The sequence below is a fragment of the Dromaius novaehollandiae genome, chromosome 6 (assembly GCF_036370855.1).
Source record: "Dromaius novaehollandiae isolate bDroNov1 chromosome 6, bDroNov1.hap1, whole genome shotgun sequence".
NCBI lineage: Eukaryota > Metazoa > Chordata > Aves > Casuariiformes > Dromaiidae > Dromaius > Dromaius novaehollandiae.
This window is the reverse complement of record NC_088103.1, coordinates 44,157,387-44,173,438: the sequence shown is the minus strand read 5'-3', so window position 1 is coordinate 44,173,438 and position 16,052 is coordinate 44,157,387. Positions and strand designations below refer to the sequence as shown.

At 38.5% G+C, this 16,052-nt stretch overlaps 1 protein-coding gene across 2 annotated transcripts; it reads left to right on the top strand.

Moving 5' to 3' along the window:
* Positions 1-2,868: 2,868 nt before the first annotated feature.
* On the top strand, positions 2,869-15,506 carry NSMCE4A (NSE4 homolog A, SMC5-SMC6 complex component). Of its 2 annotated transcripts, none has more exons than XM_064514333.1 (10): positions 2,869-3,346; positions 3,857-3,937; positions 4,512-4,642; positions 6,418-6,569; positions 8,439-8,538; positions 10,563-10,653; positions 11,158-11,252; positions 12,568-12,616; positions 13,254-13,419; positions 14,886-15,506. In XM_064514333.1, exons 1-9 carry the CDS (start codon positions 3,037-3,039, stop codon positions 13,400-13,402), a joined length of 1,158 nt encoding a protein of 385 aa, XP_064370403.1. In that variant the 5' UTR covers positions 2,869-3,036; the 3' UTR covers positions 13,403-13,419; positions 14,886-15,506. The 2 variants fall into 2 exon arrangements, with proteins under 2 accessions (XP_064370403.1, XP_064370402.1); XM_064514332.1 differs by having other exon boundaries at positions 2,870-3,346; positions 13,328-13,419.
* The last annotated feature ends 546 nt before the right edge of the window (positions 15,507-16,052 follow it).

Below are 16,052 nucleotides of genomic sequence, written 5' to 3'. Positions count from 1 at the left end.
AGTGTTCTTTTTAGCCACAATGCCTTCTTTTTCTAACTGGTTTTAAGAACATATATCGTTACTGAAAGGAGAGTCAGTCAGAAGATGTAGTCTTACAATGAGAATCCTGTGTAATAGAGTGTGCTTCAGAACCAATACAAAAGAGGACTTAAATTTGAATAAAAAAGTTGCTTCTTTTTGTCTCTCCAGGTCCTTGATCAGACAATTTCTAGGATATTGAAGTCCTCAAGAAATCACTGTAAAACAGATCATAAACAAAAACTAAACTAATGGAGAAAAAGACAGGTTTTAAACAGGATTCCCCCCTGTACTTCTTCTACAAGGACAGTAATAACTTTCAAAACCTAATGACATAATTATGACAGCAGGTGTAGAAACAGAATTGAAATGTAAAATTATGTGTAGTGAACTACCATCACAGGTAGTACATACCAGATCTGTAACATGCATTTATCTAGGGTGTATGCCAAATATCCCCTGTCTGAACAGTCTAAAAGAGTTCTTCTGAACTCCGTCTCCTGTTTCACAGTTTACTGAGATTGTAGGAGTTTTTAGGCAAGCCTGTCCCTATGCTTGAATGACACCTAGTACAGTGAAGCAGAGACCATATGCATTACTGTAACATTATGAACTCAATGATTAAGGGGAGTTACATGCGGCAATTAGGAAAGCAGGGATTAAGCCTGTAGCACATATGGCTGTTTTTAATTTCTTCCAGATTATAGCAATTTGACATTATCACATATTATTTTAATTCTCTTTGCACTGTAGATTCACCAGAATCTTGTGCAAACTCTGTAATCACAACTGAAAAAGACTGCTAATGAGTTTTATCTAATTGGGGTAATTACATAAGCAAGTCTGGTTCAAGGAACTCTGAAGTAGGATCTTCATGACATCAGAAGTAATCATTCAGCACACTTCCTGAACAACTGATATTTATACAACAGTTCTGCTAACTATGACAAAGAAAGGGCAATTAGGGATGTTATTTGGCCCACTGTTTCAAGTTAGAAGCCAGATTCACTGTTACACTTGGCTGCTGTCATAGAGCATCCCCCAAAAGTCAACTCTAATGATACTAGACGAAGAGTAGAGAGAGGAGGAACTATATATTAAAAATACTTTTTAGTCTGTATCATAAAAACCTCACCATTAAATGACAATTTTAATATAGTTGAATTTTCCAGACTTGTAATGTTTGGCTGTGCAATAATTTAAAAATTACGAAGACCTGTAAATTAACAAGATATATTCCCACCACTTAACTCTGCTTTAACATTGTTGTCTTTTGTGTAAACAATGCCACCACATTAACTAATTCAGGAGTCTGTTCCACTTCCAAGTACACATTTGTTACTTTATTTGTCAGAGCACAATCCCTATCTAGTGATTAATCTGCACATATTATATGGAAACATATGTATTAAATATGCTCAGTCAAGTATATACTTTATCTCTCTAACTTTCACCTCATCTGTTCCTCAGATGTTACAGAGAAGCTTAAAAGTCATTTTAAGATTTGTTATTGTCATGTTTATCATTAAATAAATTTCCATTCCTTAATAAAGGTGAAAGTTCTAAGTAATTTGTTTTACTTACAATAGCTGATAAAAACAGACAACTTGGCTGATCCAAGATGTAAAGACTTACTAATACTTAATTATAAATATTTCTGCAGATGTGGTTTTATTTACAGAGCCTTTCAGCTTTTTAGCAATTATAAAATATCTTTCAATGAAAACAGAGTTCTCATTTTCCAAACTGTAATGTCCTGTGTACCTGTATGTGCACTGCCCTCTCCTGGATAAAGCACTGGATCTTTGCTGTGCTTTTTGTGATGGTGGAGTCCTGTCAGCGTTACCACAGTCCTAGGTAACGTCTTTGCCTGGCTATTAGCAGGCACCTCCTTTGCTAGAGGCTGTGTCTTTAAAATAAAACGGGCCTGCTGCTCAGAAGCTGTAGTGTGCAGTAATGGAGGCCTCCCTAGGTAGGCTAGCTCTGCTCGGGTTTTCCTGGACGTGAGGTTTATGTAAAGTTTGTGTAAAACTCTAATTTATAAAGATTCTGTGGCTGCACTGATTAGTACCAGGGCGCAGCAGTTTGTATATTCTCTTCACCCCCTCTGCGCATGTGACAAAATATCTCCTTTGGAAGGAGTCTGTGTCTTTTTTTAAACAGATCTGCTGCTTATATTGAGAAAAACGAAAGTTGAAGCATCCCTTCTACGGAGACATCTATGAAGCTCCTGCTCTAGGGAAAATGGTACTGCCTCACACGACAGCCTGCACTGCCAGACAGACATTCAGAAAATGTTTCATACGTAAGGGCATTTCCATCTACAGTTTGCATTTGTGTGTGCTGACTCTGCAACAGATAACTGACACCTGAAGAATATATTCAAAATAATGAAGGTAAGTACAATTTATTTAGGAACAAATGAAGGAAAACTACCTTGGAACTTCAACTACAGGTAGGAGCTTAGGACAGGAAAAGGATGCCATGGGCCAGGCGGCCGTATCGCTGCCTGGCGCCTCTCCCGAGACTTGTTTCACGGAGCCCGGGGACGCGGGGGCATCCGCTCCCCACAGCCGCCTCCCGCATCCGCGCGCCCCACCGCCGCAGGCCGCGTCGCGAAATGGCGCCGCCGCGGCCGCGCGCGCCCCCGGGACGGCCACCCCGGTAGTGGTGGGCCCAGGTGCCGCAGCACGGCAGGCAGCGCCCGGGCTCCTCGCTGCGGGCCCGGCTTGACTGCGCGCTCCGCACTGCCCTCCGGAGACGGCGTTACGGGGAGGCGCCCCAGCCGGGCTCACTGCCACCCCCGACGCCCCCCCTCGCCGCTAGGCGGATCGCGGCAGCCTTGGCCCGGCCCTGCCCCGCCCATCTAAGCGGCTCCGCGCTTTGGCCCTCGCGGGCCGCCGTGCGGCTGTGTAACGGCGTCCCGCAGGGCCGTTGGCGCCTTCTGCGGCGGCCGGGGCCGGGCGGGCCGCGTCGCTCCCCTGCGGTGGCTGGTGAGGCCTGGGGCGCCGCGCAGCCATGTCGGAGGCGGGCGGGAGCGGTGACTTCTCCTCCCCGCGGAGCTCGGGCTCGGACTGCAGCCGCCTCTCGCTGCCGTCCACCTCTCGCAACGGCGCGGTGTCCGAGCACAAGCAGCACCGGCTCTCGAGCGGCGTCGGCCGCCCGCGCCCCCCGGCCTCCGAGGAGGAGGAGGAGGAGGAAGAGGAGCCGGACGTGGTGTGGGAGAGGCCCAGGCGGCCGGAGAGCGCTGATGCCACTGGCGGCGGCGACGAGCGCAGCAGGAGGATGATCCGCAACCAGTACCGGGAGCTCATCTACAGCGTGCAGCGTAAGCCTGGGGTGCGGGGCCCCGGGGGCCTCCTGCCGCCGCCCCGCCCGTGCCGCCGGCCGCAGGGCAGACGCGGCTTTCCTCCGGGTGATCTCTTTCTCCTGGAAGAAATGATAATAATAACTGGAACTGTGAGGAATCTGCCACTACTAAATTTAAAGCTTTTTAGTAAAATATATTTTCGAGTGATGACATTGGATGTGTGTAATTCACCCAACTACAGTAGTTTCTACATTAATTTCAACCATGTGAATCTTGTTCTATTGAAGTAAATGCAAAGTTGCTACTGAGTGTATGAGTGAGCATTGATAAGAATTGGGCCTATGCTTTCTCACAATGAAAGTATTGTAAAGAGCTGTACATTTTGAGTATGCTGGGGTATGAACCAGCCAGTTTAGCTTAAGTTACAAGTATGTATTTCTTGGTGCTTTTATATTTATGTAACTTGAAGTTTCATTTGTAGTTTTCCTTTCTGTCTTTCTCTCTCCGCCCCCCCCCCCCCCAATCCAGAAAATCGTGAGGATATGCTGAATTCAAAAAGCAGTAAACTGACGGAAGCTTTGGAAGAAGCCAATAAACTATTCAGTGGAGGTAAAAACAAAATTCTGTAGTCCTTGTTAGAGATGATTGCTTGACAGCTGGCCAAGTGTGAAGAGATGATGCCTTAACTTAGAAAACAAAAAATGGTGTGGGATTCAATTTAGATTCAAGTACTTTATCAAAAACATTAAAGTATAACTTCAAATAAATAACTTCAGCTGAAGAGGATTTGCTTGAATAAGGTGTTATCAGAATATAAATATCATTACTTTAATGTTTATTTGTACTTAGAAATGTTTTTTGCTTTATCTTTAAAGTACAGTATACATAAGTAGTATATAAAATAGGTTCACTTCTCTTTACCTAGAGGAGAAAAACATGTTAATAAAAAATGCATTTTCTTCTTCAAAATGGTGTGCTAGACCTTCAAGCTTGTCTTTGGCTGTGTCATCCTCTCCCTTTCTTCTTTTCGTGAAAATAGCAAGTATTATTTATTATGTTAGAGGTCATTACAGTAACCTTTACAAAGCTCTAAACCTGGGATATTCTCTATGTTAAACTTTACTATTATATTTTGACAATTAGGTATTATTAACATACAGTCTTTTTTTTTTTTCTGTAACAGTCTCCTGTGCACGAGAAGCTGCATTGGATGCCCAATTTCTTGTCTTAGCATCAAATCTAGGTAAGGAGAAAGCCAATGAGCTGCACTCTGAGATGACAGCATTTGATTCACCAGCATTTGCGGAAGACTTAGTAAGTTCCAAGCTCAGAATTTGCCGAGAACTTTGCTAGAAGTTTGCCCTTTTTGTTGTAGAATCATATAAGTAAAGCCTTAGATGTTCAGGCAGAACCTGACTGTTCTGGTAGAACTTAACACACTTCCTATGACTTTCTTTGATTAACTTCCTAGTTAGTATTGTTATTTTTTTTAAACTATGTATTTATCATTTCCGATTTACAGAGGGGTAAAAAAGTAACTTAAAAATGTAGTCCCCACAGATGGAATAATTGTACTTTTGCCACTCCATCACAGGTTAGTTAGTTCATGCTTTTAACCAAAGAAGAGGGGTTTTTGTGCCATTCTGGTTTTCGGTGTTTTTTTTGTTGTTGTAGTTTTGTAGTTTCATGGTAGCAAAGTAGTTTCTTTATCTTGTTCACTCTTTCCTGTGTTTTTGGATGGGGTGTACAGGGTCCTAGGTGACTGATGTGAAATGGGACTTTGGATTACTTGAATGCTTTCAGATAGCCCATGCTTATCTCTTATATTGTGGCTGGTTGGAAGAGTTGGGTCACAATAGCATTGGAGCAGACACTTTTGAGACAATTTTTGTAATATCTGATGGTAGATGTATAAAGAGTCTGAGTCTTTGGTCAAGACTCAACAATATAAGAAAATCAAGTTTCATCCTTCCTCAGGAGAACTTTAATAAAGGAATGGATTAGTGGGTGCAGGGTTGGGCCAAAGAAGTTGTTTTATTTTATCTGAAAAGTTAGGCTTCTTAGAACTGTGTGGTGTTCAGAAACTGTGAGATGTTTTCACTTTAGAGTGCAAATTAAGTAATGATATGCTGCTTCATAGATCACTGAAATTCTGTTGCAGTACAGACAGTTTTATTTATGCATAGCGCTCTCTTTCTTTGCTGATACTGCTTAGTGATTATTACAAACATGTAAAAAGCTCTGTGCAAGTAGAAAGCTCTCACACTGGTTCCTTACTGAAGACAGTGAGTCTCTGATCAGTGCAGCCAGTGAAATAGTGGAGCTTGTAATCATTATTAGGTTAACATTTGAGCCTAAGCTTATGATTATGTTATTGCAATCACTGGGGTGATGGCAGTTACCAAGTCTTGTTCTTGAATTCACTGACAGGAGACTGCATAAGAAGCACTATTTAGGAGCACTATTTTAGCACTAGTTATTTAGGAGTGATGATATTCTAAAAAATTAAGAACAAAAAAGGCTGCTTATATTCTGTAATGTTTATGTTATTATCTATGATGTAAGAAAGAGGTTTATTGAGGAAATAAATACCTTCTTATTGGACCTAATGAAATCTTTGGAAGGATAAGACTGACTGAAATCTGAAAGCATGTTTAAGATCTCTTGAAATGAGATTTAACCCTAGTCTCCGTTTTCTTGCGGTCCATGCATTCTCTGACACTGAAGTTTCTGTGTTTACTGATGACTTGTTTTCTTGATAAGAGCTACAAGTCATTCACTTACAAGATTTACTCATTGCTACTTACTAATACTGGATTTTGTCATCTAATTTAATTTAGATAAAACTGTATGCTAATAGGGAGTTTAATATTACATACAGCATGGCTGTTGTGTGTATACTGTGTAAGTCTTTATGTGCGTGTTTTCCTGTTTTCACTGCAGCTTTGGGAAAATTGAGGTTCTTTTGTTATGTAATGATATTAAACATTAATCTAGCAGAACAAACACCATAATGCAGTATTCCACCATTAATGCATCTACTGATCTTTCTCTAAGTGAATTTCCTTTGCAATTTTTTTCTTTCATAGCTAACATTCATGGGTCTAAATCGCATAGAAGTAGAAGAAAATGATAGTGATAATGAGGGGATTTCTGGTGGATATTTACCTAGTAATGCCTGGCATAAACTGGGAGCAGAAACAGAGAAGTATTTCAGGAGAGCACCTTCTTTTCACTACATGTAAGTTTGTTTAAGGAAAATTGTATATACTGTAGCGAATGGCCTTAATTGACATTAATTCTAAAAAAGAATTTTGTACTGATCTTTAGTGCACTGGGCTTGAATGAAGAGTTTAGTTTCAGGTTGCAGAGTGCCAACAAGGATTTCTACATAGCATCTGTTCTGACAGGGAACTCTTTGTCTCCTAAATATCTCCTAATATTTTTTGCTTTGAGTCTGACTTTGCTTGGATACAAAATAATGCTTTTCGTATGTTTGAGGGATAGCAAGGTATTCTTGATTTACCTGTTTCAGGCCTAAACCAGTAGACTTTAATCATCCTCTTTCCTTTTAAAGCTGACTCATCACTTTCCTTTCTCTCCCCGCAGAAGCTGCAGCTAAAAGCATTAATAAGAGGATCATTCATTTCTTTACTAGCCTTTACTATTCTTTACCTGAAAGACTAAACTCATGTATCTTTTACCTGATGATGGTATTATGAGGCTTTTTCAAAATAGAGGCAAACAGTCCTTTTCATGCATCTATGTTAATGAGCTGTCTCTTAGTGGCTTTCTTTTCAGCTCTGTCTTTGGAAGAAATCACCTGGTTACTGGCAAGTGTCCTTGTGTGGAATCGGTGTCTTCTCCCTTTTTATGAGTAGGCAATGCATTTAGTGCTAACCTTTTTAGCTGCTATAAAATGACTTTCAGTCACCTGACTTATAGACAGTACTCCAGTTTAAATCTCAGCCCATGACAGCAGTACTCAGTACCATCAAATTATGGTGATAGAGCTGATAAAACATTTCAGATCCATACTTGCACTTTCAAGGTGAAAGCTCTAAATGAAACGTATAATGTTGTCCTAAGAAAATTATAAAAACTGCAAAAAAGATTATTTGAGATTTGTTTTTTTTTCTCCTCTGTGTAGTTGAATTTTGAGATCTTAAGTAACAGTGGGCTTCTTGTGATGGAAGATATGAATATTAGCAAATATTAGAAAAGTGTTTGTTTTAAATAAAAGTAGAGTCCTTCTTGTAGGGAAAGAACTATTTAATTCTGACTCCATCTGTTATTATCTGAGGTCCAAATTCTTTTTCCATGGTTTGTCCCTTGATTTTTGAAATGGAGCAGTGGTAAATTGCCCAACATAGGGAAGAGTATATGCTACTAAATTTCTGGATACTTGCAGAACTGACTTGAATTGACTCTCAATTCACACTCTTTTCTTTAGGCATTTAACTTGGAGATTTAAGGCAGCCAAAGTTAGAGACTGAGTTGTTGATATAGTCAATGGAGAGAGAAGGGCACTTCACAGAAGTGCCTAAAGCTAGCGGATATATTACATTCTCATTATTTAATGAGAAAATTTGGATCTCTTTTCAATGTACTGAATGTTCTATTGATTGACTATATAGTATTGAATTTTTTTTTTTTCAAGACACTTGTTATTGCAAACTGAACTTATGGACACTGAGCAGTGGATGAAAAAGAGACGAATGTTATATGGATGCAGTTTGCATACAGAGAAGTCTGCAATAAAAACGAGATTTTGGAGGATATGAACATTATACTTTATGTTTCAGTTCAAAAGTTATTCTAGTTTTAAGAAAAGAAGACTTAACTAAATACTCATTAAAGTAGATAAATTGGAATAATTAAATTAGTTTAAAACATCCTATTCATAGCTTCGTTGTGAAGCTATCATACATGTGTTGGGAATAACTACTGGGGATGGTTGTTTGCAGTAGCCTCTAAATGTGATAAGAGGCTTTGTTTAGATTTTAGTCATTATTTTTCATTTTTATCAGGAAATCAACTGCTCTGTATCGATTTCTTAACAAACACTGAAAAAAAAATTCTCTATATATATTCTTTTTATTTGGTTTAGGTTGGGATCTTTCAAGTCTGATCCTCCGGTACCAAGGCAACGGATTGAGAGGCAGAAAAAAGCTACAGGAAGAGAAGAAAAAAGGGCAATGCCTGCTCAGGTTTGTGAAGTACTATTTTTATTAATGATTTATTATAGAATAGTTATTGCAGTTGATTTTTAAGTCCTTCTGTTGCTCATGCTGTTTCCAGTTTTGTAGTTCTGTGCTGTGTAGTACTGAAGGATTCAGATTTAAATCATAGGCCTCTTGCTTTGTTTTGTATGGACTGTGGTATTTCATTAATTGAATAGGATGAAATAGGATTGGCAGATTGATTTTTTTTTTTTTTTTTCTTCTAGCTTCTAATATTTTTGATGGCAGTGGTTCACTACCAGGACTTGTCTTTCAAACAGAGGTGTATAAATATAAAAAGTATGTTCACAGTGGATGACTGGCAGACCTTCCAAAATAATAAAAAGATCTGGGGAGCTCATATGGCTTTACTGTTTATTGAGAGATCATACCCATTGAACTGTAACAAAATATAGTGGAGAATCTTGGTTTTAAGCGCATTTTTATCAATTTTAGGAAAGGAAAATAATATGAAGGTATATTTCATTCTCTAATGAAGAAGAAAGATTGCCAGCTTACTGAAATCTTGCAACTCTGTGATAGTATTTTTATAGAATTTCTTTTGTTTGTCAGCAAAGATATTGATACTCCTGAAAGAGGAAAGAAGTTGGATTGATAAGCGATGAAGATGAAAATGATAAATAGTATTCTCGTTGTCTACCTATACTTTAGTAGTTGGCCAGGTTCTAGTATGAAATGTCTGGAACAGTGATCATCATCATCATCAGAGAGCAAAACAAGTTTGCAATAGCTTCTTTGCTCACTGTTTTGAAAGGAAAAACAGAAAAGAAATTTAAGTTAGTATGTTCTCAAGTTTTTTTTTACTATAACTGTCTGTGGCATTCATATAGGAATTTGGTTCATTAACAGTAACAAACTAATTAGGTCACCTTAGTATTTTCCTTACCTTCTGTTTCCCTATTCCTTCTGTCTTCCTGTGTCAAAGTGGCAAATGCCTGAGAAAACTTAGATTCAGAGGGACTTTTTGAGAGTTTGAAAAAGTAAACCATGTTGTGACTGAGTACACATGGCTGATAATGACAGTTCAGAGAGAGGGAAGACATTGTGATGGTTTTTAAATATAGGCTGTTTCATAATAATCCAAATAGTGACAGAAATTGTGACATAGTGAATTGTGACAGTAAGTAATTGTAACAGTGGCAGTAAGGTTTGTACTGTGAAGGAGAGGAACTGAAGGATTGGGAGAGTTACTACCAAAAGTACGTAATTGCTTTTCATGTTCATGCAGGTAAACACTCAACAGTGTATGTTTCAATGTGCATTAGATACATGGTTGTGTGTAAAGGTTTCTGTTACTAGTATTACTGCAAGGTGGTCAATGGAAAAGTGTTGGTTAACAGAAACAATAAATAGTTTATTGAAAAGCATACAGCAGTGAATTTGGTACTCTACAGATCATAGTACTTGAAAGATAATTTGATATACCCCTCTTTACAGATAATGCACAAATCTAAAATTGGAGTAATATACCCTTTGAGATTTCAAACTTGACCCCATGACTTTTCTAACGGGGTAAACTTGGGTACCTTTTCTGAATACATGTTAAAGATCTTAATAAATAAGCTACTTCAATTTCTTCAATAAATTCACAGATTAAGTACCACCAGGGTTGTCCCAATTCCTCAGAGTTAGGGGAAAGTAAAAGAGTAGATCTCTATAGGCTCAAAATATATAAACAGTGACCCTTTCAGTTTGGCATTGTGCAATGGGAATTTATTCCTAAAGCATTTTGCAAGTTGTCTTATTTTTGCTGAAGTGTCTGTAACTGTGCTCATGTGTCATGGGAAGAAAACTATATCATTTACATAATGTGTTCGTGGAGGGCCTTTTAGTACTTACCACTGTGAGTTTTTTTATAATTCAGATCTTATATTTCTGCTTACATGTAAACTTTCTGGAAAAATATTTTTCAAAACTTAGAACACGTTTATCTTACAACAGCAGGTATGTGCATTGGAAATACAATTCTTGATATAGCAACTTTTTTCCAGTTAAAAAAGATGGAGGAGTCTCATCAGGAAGCTACAGAAAAAGAAGTAGAGAGGATCTTGGGATTACTGCAGACGCATTTTAAAAATGATCGTAAGTATGACTTCAGTTTAGCTTCTAAAGCATTAATTTGAGAAAATGAATACTCTTAGTCTTCTACAGTTAGAGTGGCTTTGGAGTTTTTAAGTAGAAATCCTTATGCTGAAGGTTGCATATTGACTATATGTATTTTTATGAACACTAAATACCCATTGGGGTTTGACAACAATCCAAAGTCAAAGCTTTCCTTCATATTAGAACATATTTTTGCGGAAGGAAATTGAATAGTGACTTAGTTTCATACTTTTTTTTACCTATACATATATATATGTATATATATGGAAAAAAAAAATGTCAGCTCCTTTATTTCCTTTCCCATGTTTATCTAGGAACTTTAACACTGCATGTAATTGGGAATTCAACATTACAACTAAATAGACATAACCATTTAGTTAGCTTTTAGAATGAGTACTGAATTTCTTAAGTTTGTATTTATCTATCTGTTAGTTTCATGAATGCCACCTGTTTTTAACAACTAACACATTTTTGCATCTCTAGCTGATATACCTATTTCCTTCTTTGATCTTGTGATTGATCCAAACTCTTTTGCACGCACTGTGGAAAACATTTTTCACGTGTCCTTCATTATAAGGGTAAGACATGATATGTTCTTAATCTTATTTTATATCCTGAAATTACAGAGAAATTTTGATTTGTAGTTTTGAACTGTGTAGTATTGAAAAATTAATTTTAGATATTAGGATTCCTGATGTGTTTTGCACAGACTATGGTATTTGATAATTAAGTAGAGTGAAAAGAGAATTGACAGATTAATTTTTCTACTAGATTTTTCTAACCCAGTCAATTTGTCATCCAAGCAATAGTGAAATTTTAGCTATCAATACGTTTACTTTTCAAAAAGTACTCTGGCTCACCTATGTTAATATATTTATAGAAGAGTATGTCATCTTTACATACTTCCGTTATTCAATTAAAAATGTCTCAGCTTGATCTTTGGGGTAAGCAATGTCTAGGAGCAATGTACTAGGCTGCGTGATAATGTTTAAGCAGTGAAAAGTTAGAGGGCATAGCTATACGTTTAAAAAAAACCCTTAAGCCTCCCTGATGTTGACTATTGAAATAGGATGGGGGAATAATACTACCTGTTGAGAAGGTTTTCTATTCCTTCTAGTGTTAAGTCTCATGAAGTGATAGAGTTCTGGATAAGGTCACAGAAAGGTCTGTTCAAGACCACTTTTAGAATGTTTAACTATACATGAATGAAGTTTTGGAGATTTAAAGTCAGTTTAAAGGCTTGGTCAGTTTAAAAAGAAATTACTCTCATATTTTATAGTATTATAAAGTCTTGTTTTTATACTTGTTTGTTCAAGTGTTGTAACTTTTTTCAGTGATGCACTTTCAATCTTACTTTCATCTTCATGGGTTTATAAATTCATTTCAAGTGTCTTCAATTACAAGTTACAGTGTTCTGTTTGCATAAGGTAGCAGAGAAGGTTCTTTTGTAATGTTTAATGTTCTTTTGGAGTCTGTAGATTGTACTTCAAGCTATCTTAATTTGACATGTCTAATTAATAAAATGTGTTTGCTGAACTTGGGAAAAGAGAAGAATCTACAAATATATCTTGACTAAATGTTGGCTTATTATATACTTTGGTTAGCCCTTCATAATCATATCACAATATATTTAATGAATGATTATGACTTTTAAAATAAATTTTTATAATCTAATGTTAATGAACTGCCCTGTAGAAACTGAGTCCTCCTTTATGAATAACTACTATATTTAAATAAGAATTGTCATACCAAATATGAGTAAAGATTCTTATCAGTGTATGTACATGCTTATGATTATGTAATACAGTATCAGTGGATAATTGTGACAGCTCAATGTCTTATCTCATTTGGATAGTTCTAATGTATGAAATTTTACATCTTACTATCTTTTAGGATGGTTTTGCACGATTAAAACTGGATGAGGATAAATTGCCAATAATAGGTAAAATACGTTTAACTTCAAAAGACTAAACACTTTTGTTATAACATTAGAAAGTAGCTACATCTTGTGTATCACAAAGCATTAAGTACATATTTAGCTGCAAGAGTAGAGATTTGGAGATAAGCATGGAATACAACTGACGGCATGGAAACTTAGGAACTGAAAAAGTTGTGACCATTTAAATACTGAAATACAGAAAAACTTGTCTATTATAATGATTTATAAAACTTCTGTTCGTAGAAGTAAAAGGTTATTCCTTTTCTTTGTAAGTGGTATTTTGGCTAATAAGTATATGAACGTTGTTATATTTTTTCTGAGAAAGTGTATTTCGTGTGCGAGAAATCTCATCTTTTACCTAGTTGAGCTGTGAAGTGCTGCAACTTTAAAACAGTTGAAAGGAAATGCCATCCTGTGTACTGGGTCTTCAGCTTTTATTCCCAGAGGATATCAGTGGGCTTAAGACTTTGGGTTTTCATGAAGGATTAAACACTTACCTCCTTCTCAGACTCTGAAAAACTTTAGTTTCTACGGTTCTGTGAGATAAGACTAAAGAAATTTCTCATGAAGCATTGGGTACCAACTATTTATTGAGACAAGTTTGGTGGAGTATGTTTTACTGATTCAATTTTTGTGACAGTTATGTTCCTGAAGGAAAATGACTTTAAGAACTTTGCAACTATAAAGATTGTGAAAATACAATATTTTGAACAGAGCCTGCAAAAGATGATGAGGGAAAAGACGATGACCGTAATGCTCAAGCACGGAACCAAGCTGTCCTATCTCTGAGCCATCAAGAATGGAAGGTATAATCAATAGCCTTAGTGCCTCTCTTTCCTTTTTTCTTTTTTTTCCTTCCCTTCCTTCCCTTCCTTCCCTTCCTTCCCTTCCTTCCCTTCCTTCCCTTCCTTCCCTTCCTTCCCTTCCTTCCCTTCCTTCCCTTCCTTCCCTTCCTTCCCTTCCTTCCCTTCCTTCCCTTCCTTCCCTTCCTTCCCTTCCTTCCCTTCCTTCCCTTCCTTCCCTTCCTTCCCTTCCTTCCCTTCCTTCCCTTCCTTCCCTTCCTTCCCTTCCTTCCCTTCCTTCCCTTCCTTCCCTTCCTTCCCTTCCTTCCCTTCCTTCCCTTCCTTCCCTTCCTTCCCTTCCTTCCCTTCCTTCCCTTCCTTCCCTTCCTTCCCTTCCTTCCCTTCCTTCCCTTCCTTCCCTTCCTTCCCTTCCTTCCCTTCCTTCCCTTCCTTCCCTTCCTTCCCTTCCTTCCCTTCCTTCCCTTCCTTCCCTTCCTTCCCTTCCTTCCCTTCCTTCCCTTCCTTCCCTTCCTTCCCTTCCTTCCCTTCCTTCCCTTCCTTCCCTTCCTTCCCTTCCTTCCCTTCCTTCCCTTCCTTCCCTTCCTTCCCTTCCTTCCCTTCCTTCCCTTCCTTCCCTTCCTTCCCTTCCTTCCCTTCCTTCCCTTCCTTCCCTTCCTTCCCTTCCTTCCCTTCCTTCCCTTCCTTCCCTTCCTTCCCTTCCTTCCCTTCCTTCCCTTCCTTCCCTTCCTTCCCTTCCTTCCCTTCCTTCCCTTCCTTCCCTTCCTTCCCTTCCTTCCCTTCCTTCCCTTCCTTCCCTTCCTTCCCTTCCTTCCCTTCCTTCCCTTCCTTCCCTTCCTTCCCTTCCTTCCCTTCCTTCCCTTCCTTCCCTTCCTTCCCTTCCTTCCCTTCCTTCCCTTCCTTCCCTTCCTTCCCTTCCTTCCCTTCCTTCCCTTCCTTCCCTTCCTTCCCTTCCTTCCCTTCCTTCCCTTCCTTCCCTTCCTTCCCTTCCTTCCCTTCCTTCCCTTCCTTCCCTTCCTTCCCTTCCTTCCCTTCCTTCCCTTCCTTCCCTTCCTTCCCTTCCTTCCCTTCCTTCCCTTCCTTCCCTTCCTTCCCTTCCTTCCCTTCCTTCCCTTCCTTCCCTTCCTTCCCTTCCTTCCCTTCCTTCCCTTCCTTCCCTTCCTTCCCTTCCTTCCCTTCCTTCCCTTCCTTCCCTTCCTTCCCTTCCTTCCCTTCCTTCCCTTCCTTCCCTTCCTTCCCTTCCTTCCCTTCCTTCCCTTCCTTCCCTTCCTTCCCTTCCTTCCCTTCCTTCCCTTCCTTCCCTTCCTTCCCTTCCTTCCCTTCCTTCCCTTCCTTCCCTTCCTTCCCTTCCTTCCCTTCCTTCCCTTCGAAAAAGAAACCTCTTCGTTTCCCTTGCAGTAACTGCAATTATATTGAAATAGTTCAGCTCATGTAACTTAAGATGCTTTTAAAATTTTGTTATCTCTAAACAGGAAATTGTAGAAACATTTGAAATAACAGAACCCATGATCGGTCCTCCTTGTAACAGCAATGAAGAGGAAATGGAGACAGCTTAATTCTTCAAGCAAGTTCTTTTCATAAATCAAACTGAATAAATGAGGATACAGTGTGTGAGTTCCTTATGGACATAGAAAACCGGCAGAGAAGCTACCTGTGATTACACATGTAGAAACACTTTAAGGAGGATAATTGTATAACATCTGAGAATTTCTGTATTCATGATCTCTTCATGGATCAAAACTTTCCTTGTTTAATCTTCTTTGCAGTAATGAACTGAAAAGACTTCACTTTTACATCTGATGGCCAGTTAAGTGGTATACTTCAGTTCACTTTTGAGACTTTATACTTGCACTTGAAATGCAATGCTGTGATGAATCATAGCTTAGTTTTTGTACTTTTTTTTAAAACTTACAGCTGATGTTCTTGTTAATAGACTAGTCTGAAGAAGGGCCATATTGTCTTAATGTCTTCTCTTTTTTTTCCCCCCTAGGTGCCTTAAAGAAAAATATTTTAAAATGTTTCCTTCAGATAAGGTTTTATGTGTATATATTGTACAATTAAATTTATTTTTATTAGAACCATTTGACACTTTATATTAGCTGTCTTGTCTGTATGTCACAGAGGTAGAAGTTATCATATACTTCCATTTTATTATGGCTTTGTTTACTACTTTCTATGAGGTTTAGTGGTGGTTGCACAAGCTTGCATGAGAAAGGAAATGCCATTCCTCTTGTTTCATCCGTGTCTTTGACCAGCAGCTGCCTGAAAATGGAGTTTGTGTGGTTAACCATCCCTGCTTATTATCTATCTTGTTTTATGTTATCTTAATAATCTTGGGTATCACAGGAAAAAATGATACTGTCCTCCTGTTCTTACTCTTCTTGAAATCAAGGTTTGACAGTTGGGAATTTGATCTCAGTTCTGCAGGTAGGGGTGAAAAAAGAAGAGGAATTGCTAAGTTTATCATGTGTTTCTTGCTTTGTAAGATAGGCAGGAGAAGTCTATTGGGACAAGGCATTATTTTCCTCAACAGAAATGAAACTTAGGTCCATCCTCAGAAAATGCTCTTCTGAAGAACACTGTTTCTGGTGTTTTTAGGATTCTTTCTCCCTTTCCCTTTTGCTTTAGACAAGTGTTTC